The sequence below is a fragment of the Manis javanica genome, chromosome 3 (genome assembly GCF_040802235.1).
Source record: "Manis javanica isolate MJ-LG chromosome 3, MJ_LKY, whole genome shotgun sequence".
Taxonomy (NCBI): domain Eukaryota; kingdom Metazoa; phylum Chordata; class Mammalia; order Pholidota; family Manidae; genus Manis; species Manis javanica.
In genome coordinates, this window is record NC_133158.1 from 78,256,884 (window position 1) to 78,273,601 (window position 16,718).

Consider the following 16,718-nt stretch of genomic DNA (forward strand, 5'->3'; position numbering starts at 1 on the left):
AGGAAAATTTTGTTACTGTTTGGTGGTTTTTTACATGATGGCAAAATTTTCATTTTTACCAAGAGTATTTTTAATTTGCTCCCTGCAGCAATGCGTTTATTTTGGAAATATTTAATCTCACACGTGCAGGATTTGTTACAGTGCTAATGAAAGTTGTGCGTTTTCTGCTTTAGCCCGTAAGAAGTGTTTTGATTAAATTCAACTTCTGCTTGATTAATGGAACTTTACTGTGTGCCCAAGTTGAAATTATCAAGAGGAAGAAAAAGGAGACCATCTAGAATAATATTAATCCAAATGATAATCAGGACAAGCAGTTTTTTTCCTCCCTATGACACATGCTTAAACTTATCCACTTTATTCTTAGTGAAAATCACTCTTAGTCTTAAGAAAGTGGATAACTTTAAACATGTGTCATAAGAGGAAAAAATTGCTTTGTTGTCCAAAGAAGCTCACTTGCAACTGGTGTCCCATTAGCTGGGACTGAGAAGGAAATAACATCACACACCTTGAGTGTGAGGGACTAATGCTTAGCCTTCCAATGAAGTTGAAATCATTTGCTTTGTCTGCATTTATCATTAAACACTCAGTTAAGTCTCCTAAATAAGTGTCTATTATAAAAAGGAGGGTTGGTAGTTTAATTTTCCTGGTAAATAGCATAATGTAAGTATCTGGAAAAAAATACATGTATATATATAATTCTTTTTTCACAGAGAAAATTTTCTTACAATATAACCATTTAAAAAAATTAGTTAATCAAGAGAGGTTGTTACTTTGTGAAGACACTGGAAGATATAAAAATGCTGGTTTTAATAATTACCTAAATACTATTCAGTGAAAATAACATAAAAGATTACTGATGCATGCAACAAAACTGATAAATCTCCAAAATTTTATGTATGAAGCCTCAGAGTACATATTGTATGATTCTATTTAATTGAACTCTAGAACAAGCAAAAGTAATCTATGGTATTAAAAACAGCAATAGTAGTTGTTTTGGGGAGGATGGGGTGGGAATAGACTGAGAAGGGGCATGCAGAAACTTTCTAGATTGGTGGTAATATTCTAAATATTGGAATAGATTTGAATTACATACATATATGGCTTTTGGAAAAGATTTATGTATTTCATTATATATAAATTTATCTCAAAGGAAAAATAAAAATAAATATTGAATTGTAGTTAATGATATGTGTTCTAGAGTGTTTAGGAGTGAAGAATCCTGAAGTGCAGCTTAGAAATTCATTAAAAAGTATGGATTAGTGGGTGGATAGAGAGGTAGAGAGATGGATAAAGGTGATAAAAACAAGGATAGTAAAATATTAATGATTGACTCTTGGTGGTGACTCTGTGGATGTGCACTGAACAATTCTTTCAATTTTTCTGTATGTTTGATTTTTGTACAATGTTGACTCATTTTCAAGTCTCTAAATAGTTAGCTTTAAAGACACTAACTGATGCAAGAAGTCAGAGAAATTTCCCAAACATTTGAAAACATTTTACCATGTGTGTCTCCAGAGATTATAATTCTAGAAAACCTTAATTCACTGTGTTTGTTCACAGACAAATATAAAATTCTCATACAGGAAATTTAACAGGGTTGTGGGTGAGGGCCTTTTTTCTCTGTATTGTATTGCATTTCCATAAGTCTCTTTCAAAAGACATTGGGCCCACTAATTTTATTTTTGATGCACTGAATTTGCAAAGGGTAATGGTTCTGAAACTTGAGTATGCATCAGGATTACCCGACTTACTAAAATACAGCAGGCTGCCTCTACCCTCCAGAGTTTCTCATTCAGGAGGTCTGGGTAGGGGACTCTGAGAATTTGTACTTAGAACAAGTTCCCAGGTGATACTGGTGCTCTAATTAGGGGGCCACACTTTAAGGACCCTGACATAGAGCCTGTCCCACCTGCCATTAGGAATACCTATTGGTGTCACTCCTTACCTCAAGCAGGAAGAGAATGTAAGCACATCAACTCCAGGATTTTCATGAAAATTAATTAGAGAAAAAAAAAGGGAAATTAATTTTTTTAAATCCCTTAGCCTGCTTAATTTCTTTATCTCTTACATGTATTTAAGAATGTATCAGTTGTCTTAAGCGGTACAGAAAAAGTATTACAAAATAGACTTTGAGATCTTCCCCACTTGAATTTGACATATCATCCTGGAATAAAACCAGTTTTTGTGATTAGTTTAACAAAACTAAAGGCATATTTTCTTTGTACATCTTTTATTTCCCCTTGCCATTCCAATTAGAGCCCTTCTACTATAGCCACATTGTACTAATCAAGCTATACTGTATTGAGCTAAATACTTCTTCTGCACTAAAATATGTGCAGTGCTAAATAGCTGACTAATTCATCTGCCTAATTTCCTGGAATGCACAATCTTTGTGATCAGACAGATGACAAATGCTTACCAATTTGAATTGGTATCACTAATGCTTAGCACCTAGTAGTGAATGAATGGATAAAATGCAAAGTCAATAACAGTATGTATTTCCCAAAGCAGATACAGGTTTTATTTAAATTTTATCGTTGTTTGAAATTAACCACATCACTGTTCGCCTTATAGCAAGTATATGGTTGTTGACTGCATGTGGGTGCCGCCTCCCACCCACCCCACCAACAACATGCTCCAGACTTTAAAGACGAGTTGTAGGAGAATTAGATCAAGGGAGTGTGTGCAAGTCAGAGCTGTGTATGTCTCAGCATAAGATTTCTCCTTAAGAATGAGATGCTGTCCAGACATAGAAAGACAAGTACCAAACGATTTGTGGAGTATAACAACAAACCAAAACTGAAGGAACAAAGCATCAGCAGACTCACAGACTCCAAGAAGGGACTAGCGGCTACCAAGGAGGAGGGGTGGGAGAGGGTGGGTGGGTTGGGAGGGAGAAGGGGATTGAGGGGGACTATGATTAGCACACATAATTTGGGGGGGGGCACGAGGAAGGCAGTATAGCACAGAGAAGACAAGTAGTGACTCTATAGCATCTTACTATGCTGATGGACAGTGACTGTAATGTGGTGGGTTGTAGGGACTTGATAATAATGGGGAATGTAAAACCACAATGTTGCTCATGTGAAACCTTCATAAGATTGTTTATCAATGACACCTTAATAAAAAAAAAAAGAGAGGCTGTTAACTTAGAAGGTAGTCTATGAAAAGTAATTTTCCTGCTTAGCTGTTGGTTGGGTTACAAAGTAGGTAATGAAGTCATTACTTCTTTGGTTAAACTGTTAGTCCTGCCAAGTGACGCTGAAATACCCACATTGGCAGGTTCGTTCTGTTTCCTTCAGTCATCCAAAGTCACCAGACAGTGAGGTATTGGCCTGAGGAATCAGGGCACTGGGAATTTTGACCCAGGTGGAAAGTGCGGTTGTTTTCTCTGAAATGAAGCACACTTACACCAACAGCTGCGCAAACAGATATAAGATACCCCATTAGGAAGAAAACATTTTCCCCTCAGACTTTTGCCAAAATGACATCTCTTTCTAAATTCACTAGCAGACATCATCTGGGTATTTCGTGATCATAATATCCTAATAAAGAGTTAACTCGTTGACTCCTGGGGTTATGGCTCAATGGGAGTGGTTTGGATGTGGCTTAATGAGGGGAGCTCTCCAAGTGAGCGGGGACATTTTATTTCCTGAACGCAGCACATGCTGCTTGTGGGAACAATGCCCCCAGCCGGCCCGTGCACCCCACAGCCCTGGAGAAAGCATGCTGCCCCGCTTGCCCTGGAGCAGAGAGCATGGGATGTCAGGGTCTGAGCTGCGCGCTAACACTGATCATGTATGTATAAAGTCAAGTTCTGAGTTTCTTTAAAGGCCCCCATTCCCAGACTCTGGCAGCCGTTCATGGAGCTTATGCAACTTTTACTCAATTTTTTTCCTGCACTTTTCTTTCCTTTTTTTTTTTTTTTGGTATTTGATATTTTCTTTATTAAGGTATCATTGATATATAATCTTATTAAGGTTTCACATGAGCAACATTGTGGTTACTACATTCACCCATATTATCAAGTTCCCACCACACACCCCGTTACAGACACTGCTCTTCAGCGTAGTAAGATGCTATAGAGTCACTACTTCTCTGTGCTATCCTGCCTTCCCCGTGCCCCTCTACATTATGTGTGCTAATCATATTACACATTAATCCCCTTCTCCCTCCCTTCCCCCTGCCATCCCACCTACTTTCCCTTTGGTAACCAACAGTCCCTTCTTAGAGTCTGTGAGTCTGCTGCTGTTTTGTTCCTTCACTTTTTGCTTCATTGTTATACTTCACAGATGAGTGGAATCATTTGGTACCCGTCCTCCTCCACCTGGCTTATTTCACTCAGCATAATACCCTCTAGCTCCATTCATGTTGTTGCAAATGTTAGAATTTGTTTTCTTCTTATGGCTGAATAGTATTCCATTGTGTATATGTACCACATCTTCTTTACCCATTCATCTACTGATGGACACTTAGGTTCCTGCACTTTTCTTAAATGACATTTTTCTGAAGATTTATAAAAATATCTTGCTTTAGATACATATCTAAGTTATTTCAATTGGGATTTTTCTCTTAGGTTTTCAGATTGGTGTTAAAACACATGCACACACCTCTTGTGTTCACCTCTTGTTCACCTCTATAGCTGTGTGCTGTTAATTCACCATTTCCTGAATGCCCAGTCTCCTTTCCTCTATAGTTCTCATTTAGATGGCTGATTCATCATCTGAGTTGCATATATTTGGTGAAGTATTTCATTTCTGAACTAGTGAACACAATGTCCAAAGTGTTTGTAGCTGAGCCACTGTCCTTATTACACCTGAGGCATCCCAGTACTCATATTCCTCAATACCAGCATGGCAGAATAAAAAAGCAGGGAAAACAGAAATCAGGGACATGAAGAAGGGTGGAGTGGGCAGGAGCAGATTGAGGCCTATGGGAAGAGAGAGGTTAGAGAACTGCAAGTTGGTTATCCTTATCAAATCACCTGTTTTTGTAAGTAGTAATTATTATTGCATGGTCTTTGTGAATGTGGCTGCTGTATAGAGCCAAAAATAAAAGAAGGCTTGAATTGTGCCATTTAGAGTTTTGCAATGTACAACCTAAACAACTGTCTGTGGCATCCCAATTTCTGGAAGACATGCTGTAGGGCTGCTACATATTTACTGCACACTCGCTCTTTGCAACCTCAAAAATTCTGTTGGGCCTTGGTAAAGTTCCATTCCTAAGGAGTTGGGAAGAGAGTGATAGAGGACATGTGAGATTTTGAGAAAGAATTCATTTTGGAGATCTACAGAGCCAAGATACTATGGGATATATGGGATTGATGGTTGGGATATAATATATTGAAATTTTAAAAGGATCTGTGTAGTATCTACTCTGAATGCTTTTAATTACAATTCTGCATATACCTACCACCACCACCACCACCAAAGCCATTTAATTTTTTCTACCTATTTGGTCTGGCCTGCCACCATGCCTCTGCAGAAGGGGCTGTGACTTGCCTGATCTCCAGTAACAACCTTGCATAGACTCTCATTCTGATGGAAGGTTATACAAACATCTTGCCATTACAGCTGTGGTAAAAGTAGTTTTTCTAAGTGCCTAATATTATTTAGTAGACACATTTAATCTTCATTCTCCTTAAAATATTTAACTGAAACTGCCATGTTTTTTCTGCTTTGGAAACTTTCTAAAGCCATGCTATCATTTACAGACTACACATTTCTATTTATGGATCAGGAACAACTCAAGATGCTAATTGCTTTTGGCCACTCCCTTCACTGTGTGTCTCTCACAGGAAAATTATTTAAACTCCATGTGTTTTTCTTTTTCCTTCTAACACCTTTTGTTAGATCATGATACCAGTATAGGAAGTTATTCGAGCACCATGCCTGTGTTATGGGATCCCTTTTTGATTCCCTAAGAAGTAAAGCAAATGTTCAATTATTGCCAAGTCCTATATTAAAATTATGGTTTGCAACCTATGGCATCAACTATGATTTTTTGGAAGTTGTTGAAATGTTGTCAAACAGTAAATTCCCTGCTTAATACACAAACTTGAGGTGTGACATCTTGATAGCTCTTTAATGAGCTGTTGTGGCCATAAAGACATTGGAATGTTCTCCACTTGCAAATGTATTCTTAGAAGAATATAGAATACATTTGAAACTTAGAATGTCTGTTCTGGGGGATAATGCTGAAAAAGACTTGCTGACTTTATTTATGATGCCTCCTACTAACTCCTTTATCAGAGATCTGTGACTGGATGGTGGTGGTAGTTCAGCTGTTTTAGCAAAGTACCGTATGTTTGGATTCTGTTTCTTTGCACAGCTTTATTGAAAGTGACCACAGCCACTCAGAATTCTGGGGTCAACATTAAATGTCTCCTCAGCACATGTGCCAACAGAAACTTTAGCTGATCCAGAGAGTCCTGTAAACTTACAGTGCTTTTGTCGTATTTTCTAACCTCACTACCTTTTTCACTGATTTTGATGCTACAAAGCATGTATTTACTTTTAACTATTAAAAGGAAATTAATTTTAATTTATTTTGCAAGATATTTTTTTTCTTTTAGAATTTCACAACGCCCTTTTGAAATATTTAGAGATACCCTAGGGTGTTGCAAACAGAGGATTAGAAACAACTGTCATTATTTCAAGGCTCTTTCTTAAAAAATGCGATCTTTGTCTTCTCAGCCATACTTAGTGCTGTTTTCCTGAGATGTCCACGTTCTTTCTCTTCTCTCTTAATTGGCATTTGCTTCATTTCTCATATAAAAATACAATAAAATGTTCTTCCAATATTTTTATTTCTGTGTACTCTTGGGCTTTTCTGGGTGACATACCATTTTAGTTATAAAAGTTTCCTAGTTAAGCTTGTAATGTGTTGTATAATCTCTACCCTATGTTATTCCCCAGAGGTCATCATACTAACTGTTGAAAGATAACTTCTATTACATGACTGGTGTTCTAATTCATTAAGCCAGTATTACTCAAGGGTGAAGATAAATTTATCAGAGATTAAAAATTATGATAGGAAAAAAAATACTATGAATACAGGAAAAGACATACCCTGAAATATTGAGAAATTGTCCAAGCATATCTGATTTTAGATTGAAGGGGCAAAAATCACCTAATCTTTTTGCTGAGCACTGAAAGGATCAATGGTTAAAAACCAAGTGAACAAAGGGGTGAAGAGAAGGCAGAGGGAATCTGTACAGGGTGATGGTCTGAGCATAGCATAGGACCAGGGCCTGGTAAGCACTGCAGCGTGTGAGCAGATTATACTGGCCGAAAAGAAATACCATATGTTAAGAAGTAGTAAGAGAAGAAGTAATGTGTGGTAGAATAAAGAAGGATTTGAGTTTTTAGCTCCAAATAAGGAACTGGGTTGATAGTCTCAAAAGAGTAAGTTTGTGATACTCTTTGGGGTAAGATTTGTCTGTGTGCATTTCTCTCTCTTTTTCTAGACTTTTTGGAGAAAGTAGGTCAGCTAATCCATTCAAAAAGTTGCAAGATGTTGAAGTATTTTGTAATGTTTGACATAAACTGTTAACAAAAGGGAAAAGGTCTGGAGTCATGAAAATTCCTGTGCAGAGAAAATTAGATCACTTCTACTTTTGAGGGTCAGCTCTTCTGTCCACAGCCTGCCTCGCTCTCTCTCGGTGTAGTCATCCTGTCCGCTTTCCCAGGGGAGGAGTGATGTGCTACACCCGGTCAGGTCTAAAGGCAGAAGTGTGATGGCACTGTGCATCCTGGGCTCTTAATCAAACAAGAATGCAGCCTAAGCACACTAAGATTCCTCACTCTTTTCTCAACAAGGGGTTGGAAACAGGCGACCTAGGTTTCCATTTATTGTGAGACCTAATAACCTTCTAAGGTAGCACAATGTGTGCTTTACTTACCTTTTCCATTCTGTTGAACAGGATGGAATAACTCTAGGATTAAAATAGGCGCATAACTAAGAAGGGAAATATCGACTCGGATAAAATCTAGGTTATAGCTCAATTATAAAGTACTTCATCAAAACAGAATGTAATTAGGACAAGACAGCAGCAGTCAGCATCAACCTGGGCACCAGGACCTGGGGGCTGGCCACTCCTTACTCTGTCGGGTAATGATGGGGGTCTCAAAATGAGAGCAGGAAGTCCAACCTAGTGAGAACAGAGATCCAGCTTTGACAGAGGTGTGGCTGCCCTTCACTGAGTCATTTATGCTGTGAGAGAACTGGACTAGATGAGCTAGACTAGACGAATCTTTTTGACTTTGGATAAACCTCCTATTATCTCTGGGTTTTGATTTTGCCACAGTGTAGTAATAGCAATCTGAGAACCAAGTTCACCAAAATTTCACCAAGCTCTTTAGAAGTACAAAATATTCTGTACAAACCTGAAAATATTAGTACTGGCTGCTGAGGTAAGAGAATGGTTCCCCCAACCTGGGTTCCAAGAAGGGGCTGTTTTTATATTTTCAAAGGCCTACTGAAACCCTTTTCTGTAACTGTATTGAGTTGGTCCTTGATGACTTTGACTGGAATAGAATAAATTTAGTGTGATGACTTTGGGAAGTCCATCCTGTTCAGTGGTGCTGACTGATATTTACATAATATAAATCTTTGATTAATGAGAAATAGAATGTGAATTATTTAATTAGTAAATGCAGTCTTCCCAACAGGTAAAATATTTTAAAAACATGAAACCTTTGTGGAACAAAGAAAGAAAATAATGGAGGTCTACAATCTCTTACCTAAAACTCTTATGGACATGTTTTAGGATTTGGAAAACTTTGGATTTTTGAAATATACTAGACTATCTAGACCATATATTAAGTAACCTCTTCAGTGGGGTCTTGACCAGTTCCCCTTAATTAAACACATTATTATTCCTACAATTAAACATGTCAATAGTCACACAAATAGTAGTGAGATTCCAAAAAATAAAAAAGTGGCCTCATTATAGTTCAGATTGAGTTTTATTACCAAATTAGTTTGACATGAATTTACAAAAATCCTTACATACCTGTTTTGAATTTCTGAATTGTGACTAAAGGGATTGACTTAATTAAGTAACCAACTATTGAGCAACTACTATGTGCCAGATTTAAGATAGTGCCATTTGCACTAATCTTTGTAAACAACCCAACAAACTAGATGTTGCTTTCATTATCCATAATTACAAATCTGGGAATTCAGGCTCAAGCAGCAATCAGTGAGTAGCGAGGCCACACTGACACTGTGGGATCTGAACGCTCACAGCTCCTCTGGCCCCAAAGACAAGACAAAAGACAGTGTTGTTCTTTGCTGCTTGGTCAAGACTTCTGGTTAATGGGATTATCTGCCCCTGTTGCCTGCACAGGTAAAAAAAAAAAAAAAGCCTTGAAAATATAATGTTTCTCTCCTCACTCTGCACAGTCTCCCTGGGAAATTTCATGCAATGTAAGTTAGAAACTAAAAACACCCAGATGGATTTGTATTCTATTCCTGAGAATCACACTTAGATATTCAACTTAATGTTGGGCATCTCCATGTGGTTATCTCACTGACCAGGCAAACTAATCATTTCTCTCCTCAACCCTTGTCCTCTTTCAGAATTCCATATTATACCTTTTCACTTACTCCTAAATTGCCCCCTTCCCCCAACACTTGCTTCCCTTTCCAACTCTATTATTTACCAAATACTGTAGGGGTGATGGTGCCACTGGAGAGCCGCCGGGAGGAGGCTAGGTGTTTTCGAAGTGCAGTAACTCAATTTACTAATAAGAAATTTCAGATCCTTTCACCATTCTCGGTATATATTCTCATATATAAAATGAAGGTTTTGATCCTTTGTGCATAGCCAAACTAGCCTTAAATCCTATCAGCTCAGTAATAAACTACCAAACAGAAATCCCTAAGATTTTACTTTGTGTGCTAGACTACTTTATATGCTGTAAGTCTGTCTTTGATTTCAAAATCTCCTGTAGTGTAGCTCTACAGGTGGGTGTGTTGGGATACAGAGTAGCTACGTAGATAGCATGCTTTCCAATAACAACGTCTCTAGCAACTAACCTTTGCTCAAATTTGCCCTGGAATGCTAAAGAGGTGAAGTAATAGTCACCTATTTTTTTGTTCCCATCTTTAGGTAAAAGGCCAGACCTCAAAGTCCACATCAATACCACAGGTGACTCCATTTTCTTGAAGTTTCTGCGTCCAAATCCTAACGTAAAACTAGAAGGTTTTCTCCTGGGATACGGCAGCAACGTGTCACCAAACCAGTACTTCCCTCTTCCAGCAGATGGGAAATACACTGAAGCCTTAGTGGGTAAGATGTTTGGTTTCAGGAATGGGAAGAAGAGAAGTAAAAGTTACAGCATGACATATAAATCCTGCGGGCAAGCGCCCTTTCTTCTACATCTCAGCCAAACTGAACGCCAACATTACAAATTACTTTCATAATTGTTGTAATCTATGTAACACAATTTGTTACCTAAAAAAATATGTAATACATACTCTGCATGTACAGCAGAAACAATCAACTTCATTACCATTATACCTACAATCCCTGACCACATAACTTTAATTGCATAAGGAAAAAATAAGCTAAAATGCCTGGCTTAAATCTCTGAAACAGAGCTTGTTGGTTTGCATCAATTTTCTTCCCTACTGTGTCTTTACTTTCTTCTGGTGGAAAATAACAACTATAGCTGTCTGGGTGTCTTTTCATGAGAAGCTACCTTTAAAAAGAAAAGAAAATACATAGTACATTTTAAATATTTTAAAGTATTACAGAGAAAAAGATTTAAGATTTTACATTATAAAATTTTATATTTATAAATTTTACATTTCTTTGAAAATGTTTTTAATCACATTAAAATGTAATTTGAAGCATGGGCATCTCCAAATCTTGTCCAGGAAATGTATGTGCAAATAAACCCTTTTTAAAGATAATGTTTTTAGAAAGGGGATCACCTATAACGAACACTTTCAAAGGCTTTCTGAACAGTTTTACAAGAGATTTATATTTTGCTCCATGGTTAGGATTATTGCTAAAGAGCCTTTCCGTGTACTTGTGGTGTTTGATCCTGTAACTTGAACTAGTGCAGGTCAGACCTGCCTTTCATGCATGTATGCAGCAATGTTGAGGATGAGTCGGCTTGGTCCTGCAGCCCCTTGTACTTCATAGCTATGTCTCTGTGGTACTTTAAACTCAGGCAGGAGGATGACATTTTTACTTAAACATCTAGACTAAATTTCATGTAGGATAATCACTTTAAAGAAAACACACTTTGTTACCCAAAAAACCTTGAGCATTAGGCATTTTTGACAAACAACACTACCTTTGATAATATAAACCATAATATGAAAATTGTCAAGTATTCCCCCACCACATTCACTCTTACTGTAATAAGAGCCTGGAAGCTGTATACTTTCCAGTATTTGGTGAATTATAAACTTCCTTTCCAGAGGAGGTAAAAGGCATTCAATCTTGCTGCAATGGAAGCTAGATTTCTAATGAAAAGTATATGCAGAAAACTAAAGAAAATTTCTAGTACAAATATACTAACCATTCACTGTTTCTATGATGAGGGATAATCAGATGGACTAAGTACCTTCTCTTTGTTTCCTATTTCTTTCATCCTGTAAATACTTTCATTATGGAAAAGTTCAAACGTATAGAGAAAAAATATTATAAGGACCCTCATGTCTCATCATGCAACTTGTATATGTATGTCTGTTCAGCTGACCTTGTTCCATGTGTTCTTCACACACACTGTATTTTTTACTTGAATATTTTAAAGCATATCTGAATATCATAGTTTTAAACCTGTGAACTTATCAGTGTACATCTCTAACAACAGATAAGAAATATTTTAATGACATAATTCTACAATATCATGTTATACCTAGTCCGTATTTACATTTCTCTGGTGATCTTAAAAATGCGTTCTTGAAGTTCCTTCCTTTTTGAATCAAGATCCAAACAGTCTATGTTACATTTGGTTATTATGTCTCTTAAGTTTCTTATTCTCTATCTCTTTCCTTTTTAAATGCCATTGGTTTCCTAGACAAATTGGCCATATGTCCTGGTCCATATTCTATACTGAATTTGTTGCTTCTATTTTCTGTTTTTGAACTGGCTTCTCCATCCCCTGTATTTCCTGTAAAAAGATATTCAGATTTTGGAGGCTATATTAGATTTGGATTGTACTTTTTGGGGGAAATAATACTTTATAATACTTTATCAGTGTATTTCTGAACAAACTCACAAAAAGAGGTACACAATGGCTGGTGTCATACTTACTGATATTAAGACTTTTTGGTGTGTTCAGGGGGTTTCAGCATGATCCTTTCATTATAAAATTCACCATCATTTTTAACTTAATGATTTTAACATCTATGGATGATCACTGGCCAGATCCATAATTTTATAAAGGGCTTGTGAAAATAGCAACTTTACATTCTAGGTAAGTTCTAGAGAGAATATAGTTTTATCATCCCTTCTTCATTTGTTAGCTGAAATTCTACAATAAAAAATTTTCTCCCATTAACTGTTTATTTTCCCTTATTTAGTATTTTAGGAAAGGCAGGACAAATTCTCACTGCAATAAACTGGTGCTTTGATAACCTCCAGTGGTAACCCAAGATATTGTTTGTTTTATGGTCAATAACAATGCCTTGATTGTATATATCTAATGGCGTTTAATCAACATTTCACTTAGGAAAACCTTAACATTCTTCTCCATGTCTAGCCTGAATATGTTTGGTTGTTTACCTTGGGTCTATTAAACTGAATTTCTTGAAGTTTTATGTCTTACTCTGTTATTTGTATCAATTGAGTAGGTAGGCAATAAATATTTGTGGCACTGAGGTAGGCCTCAATAGCTGTAAAAAAAATTTTACTTCTGTGAAATCTTCTAAGATTTTAGTATATTAATTAGATCAGTAGAAAAAAATAGTCTTTTCCCATGTGTCTATTAATGTTAATGGCTTGAGAGTCCTGCAATGGGTGACAAAGCATGATTCACACTTAATAGAACTGCTAGTTTCCGGTACCCTTTTCCCCATATCATGAATGGTCTCATTTCTGGTTTACACATCCAGTTCTTGCTTTGTTAGTTCTATGTTCAGCTGTTGGTAATTTTGCAGATGTCCAATAAAGTTAAAAACAAGAATTTTTGACGTCGTATCTTGATAAACTCACACTTCAGGATGTTCTCCTGACATCTTAAAATACTTTAGTCAATGTCACCTAAGAAGTAAAATTACATTCCATCAATTATGCAGTGCAAGTTGAAGAGTTGTTTTAGAATCCTTACTGCAAGAAAAGCTTGAAGTGAAAAAACATATTTGTCACTATGGTGAATTCTGTCTAAAGAATTTGCCTTCTAACCAGGTTTTAGGACTACGAAGAGGTTGAAGAGGGCAAATATCTTTCATGTTCTCACAGCTGCTGTCCTTACATTCACTGTTCTAATAAAGCTGTTCCTCACTCTCAGCCACTGCCTCTCAGCCACTCTCCCTCATCTGGTCTTGTCTATGGTCCTGTGGATTGGTTGCACTGCTGACGAGGGGGAGGGCACAATACTAGTGCCCTGTAGGTGCTCTGCACAGTGCCTGGGCCAGAATGCTAACATCTGCCATCTAGGAAAAATCTGCCTCCACCCCGACAGGCTGCATGATGTCGGGAAGGAATACACATGTACTTAGAAGTCCAACAGATCTAGGTTCAAATTCAACACAACTACTTACTGTGAGGTAGTTCTGGTAAGTCATTTAACTTCTCTTAGTTTCATTTCTCTCATATATAAAATAGAGAATAATCTTTCAGGAGCATCATGAAGCTTACGGATATATCATCTGAGGCGGCAGATCTACACCCTGACACAGATTAGGTGTGTTTCATAAATGTTGTCGGTTGCATTACAACAAGTGAATGGTCAGGGATAACTTGCCTGAGCTTTCTGGGCTGGGTCTGTCTCTGTTGCTAGTAATGACTGGGCTGAGTCACCACCAAAGGTCTGGTCAGCTCTAAGGTTTAGTGCATGGGTTGAAAGCTTTGGCCTAAGCCGTAGTCCTGTGGTTTTGTGTTCTACCTAGTTTGGTGGTGGTTTTGGGGCGGGTGTAGGGGGATAGAATGTCAATAAAATTGTGGTGGTAGATTGTTTTAGCAGAGGTGTCAGTAAATGACAAGAAGTTAGCAAACATCTCTTTATCACACCTAAGAAACATTTTCTTGGAAAAGATAACTCCTAAAATAGATTAATAAATAAAAGCAGCAGCAAAATCGTAGACTGTGACACAGCTCGCTGGGTGCACATGCTTCCTTCTTCCACAGTCACCACCATCTTTTAATCATTGAGGGGGCTCCCTTGGCTGCACAGAATCATCAGGTGCTTCAGAATTTCACAGATGGGCCTGTGTATTCAGAGAGGAATAGAATGAATCCTCAAAACAAAGTGCTGAAAGGGTTTGTCATCTCTAGATTTCATGTTCCCAACCTGTGTCTTACTCTAATAAAGAATTTTCAACAAGAGCATAGCAAAATTTTTGCCCTGTCCTACTAACTATAGATCAAAATAAGAGCATAACACTGTTTTGTTTACATAACTGGTGGTAATTTTATCTCAGCAAGTCCAGACCAAAATTTGAAATCAATTTCTTATTCTGAAATTTCTTTCTTTTATTTCAGAGAATATTAATTAACTTTTTTGAATAAAGTTTATCTACAGTGATTCATCCAGATATGAATAAATATAAATTGTATGCTTATGTAATGTATTTATATTCCTGTAGATAATATGAGTACCTACTACAAGTTTTTGGTTTTAATTGAGGTATAACTTGTGAATTAGTTTCAGATGTACAACATGATTATTTGATATTGTCCAGGAAAATGAGCACCACAATAAATCTAAATCTAGTTAACATCCATCACCATATACAATGACAAAACAATTCCTTTTGTGATGAGAATATTTATAAGATCACTCTCTTAACAACTTTCAAATATGCAGTACAGCATTAACAAGTCACCATGCTGCTCATTACATCCCTATGAATCATTTATTTTACAACTGGCAGTTTGTAACTTCTGACTACTGTCACTCATTTGGTGCGCTCCTGCCCCACTCAGCCCTCCTCAGCACTGCCAATCTGTTCTCTGTATCTAGAGCTTGGTTTTGTTTTTCTTTTAAATTCTACATATAAGTGAGATCATATGGTATTTGTCTTTCTCAAACTTATTTTGCTTGGCATAATGCCCTCAAGGTCCACCTATTTTGTTGCAAATGGCAAGATTTCATTGTTCTTTTATGGCTAAATAATATTCCTGTGTGTATGTATGTGTCTGTCTACTGCGTTTTCTTTATACATTCATCCATCAGAAGACACTTAGGTTGTTTCCCATCTTAGCTGTAAATAATGCTGCAGAGAGTCTGAGGATGTGTATATTTTTTCCAGTTAGCGTTTTCATATTCTCCATATAACACCCAAAAATGGAATTGTTGGATCATATAATTGTTGTATTTCTAATTTTTGAGGAGCCTCCATACTGCTTTTCATAGTGGCTGCACCAGTTTACATTTCCGCCAACAGTATACAAGGAGTTCTCTTTTCTCCACTTGTTATTTCTTGTCTTGTTGATATTGGCCATTCTGACTTTGATTCTGACTTTGATTGGCATTTTTCTAATGATTAGTGCTGTTGAGTGCCTTTTCATGTGCCTGTTGACCATCTGTATGTTTTCTTTGAAAAAAATAGCTACTCAGATCCTCTGCCCATTTTTGTCAGGGTTTTATTGTTTCTTGTTTTTTTTCACTTTTGAGTTGTATTAGTTCTTTATATATTTTAAATATTGACCTCTTATCACATAGATGGTTTGCAAATATTTTCTCCCAATTGGCAGGTTGCCTTTTCCTTTTGTTAGTAGTTTCCTTTGCTGTGTATAAACCTTTTTAGTTTGGTGTAGACCCCCTTGTCTGTTTTTTTTTTTGCTGCCATTACTATTGGTATCAAATTCAAAAAAATCATCATCTAGATCTGTTAAGGAACTTTTTGCCAATATTTACTTCTAGAAGTTTTATAATTTCAGGTCTTACAGTCAAGTATTTTAATCCATTTTGAGTTAATTTTTGTACCTAGTGTAATATAGTGGTAATGTTTCATTCTCTTATATGTGGCTGTTGAGTTTTCCTGATAACACTTATTGAAGCTATTGTCCTTTTCCAATTTTATGTTCTTGGCTTATCATAAAATTAGTTGACCACATTTTTGTAGATTTATTTCTGGGCTCTCCATTCTGTTCCATTGATCTGTAGTCTGTTTTTATTTCAATACCATACTACTTTGATTACTACAGTTTTATAATATAGTTTGAAACCAGGGAGCATTATGTCTCCCTCTGTTGTTCTTTCTCAAGATTGTGGTGACTATGCAGGGTCTTTTGTGGTTTCATACAAATTTCAGTGTTGTTCTACGCCCAGAAGTTTCACATTAAAGGATAAATATCACTTAAATGATAAAAATAAGTGAATATTTATTGTAGTGAGTGTCACAAGGAAGGTGGTGGTGGATTCTTTGAAAAAAAATAGCTGGAAGAAGAGGTTAAAAATAAATAACTGAAGGAAGTATATAAGGGATTAATTAAGCTGAAAAATAGTGAAAAGGGAGCAGAATAACTAATAGGTGGAAAAGATAAAGTGTCAGCTATTGAAACCAGCTCCGTCCCTCTCTTCCTTGGCAGA

The 16,718-nt window shown here is 36.8% G+C and overlaps 1 protein-coding gene across 26 annotated transcripts in view; it reads left to right on the forward strand.

Annotated features, from left to right (window-relative positions):
• Positions 1 to 16,718, forward strand: part of ABI3BP (ABI family member 3 binding protein) — a 238,687-nt gene that overhangs the window by 59,117 nt on the left and 162,852 nt on the right. For 25 of the 26 annotated variants that reach the window (XM_036998592.2, XM_073231729.1, XM_073231731.1 and 22 more), the window contains exon 2: positions 10,118 to 10,297. In XM_036998592.2, the coding sequence (XP_036854487.2) occupies positions 10,118 to 10,297 (180 nt within the window). The remainder of the gene's footprint in view (positions 1 to 10,117; positions 10,298 to 16,718) is intronic. The other variant, XM_073231746.1, reaches the window with a different exon arrangement.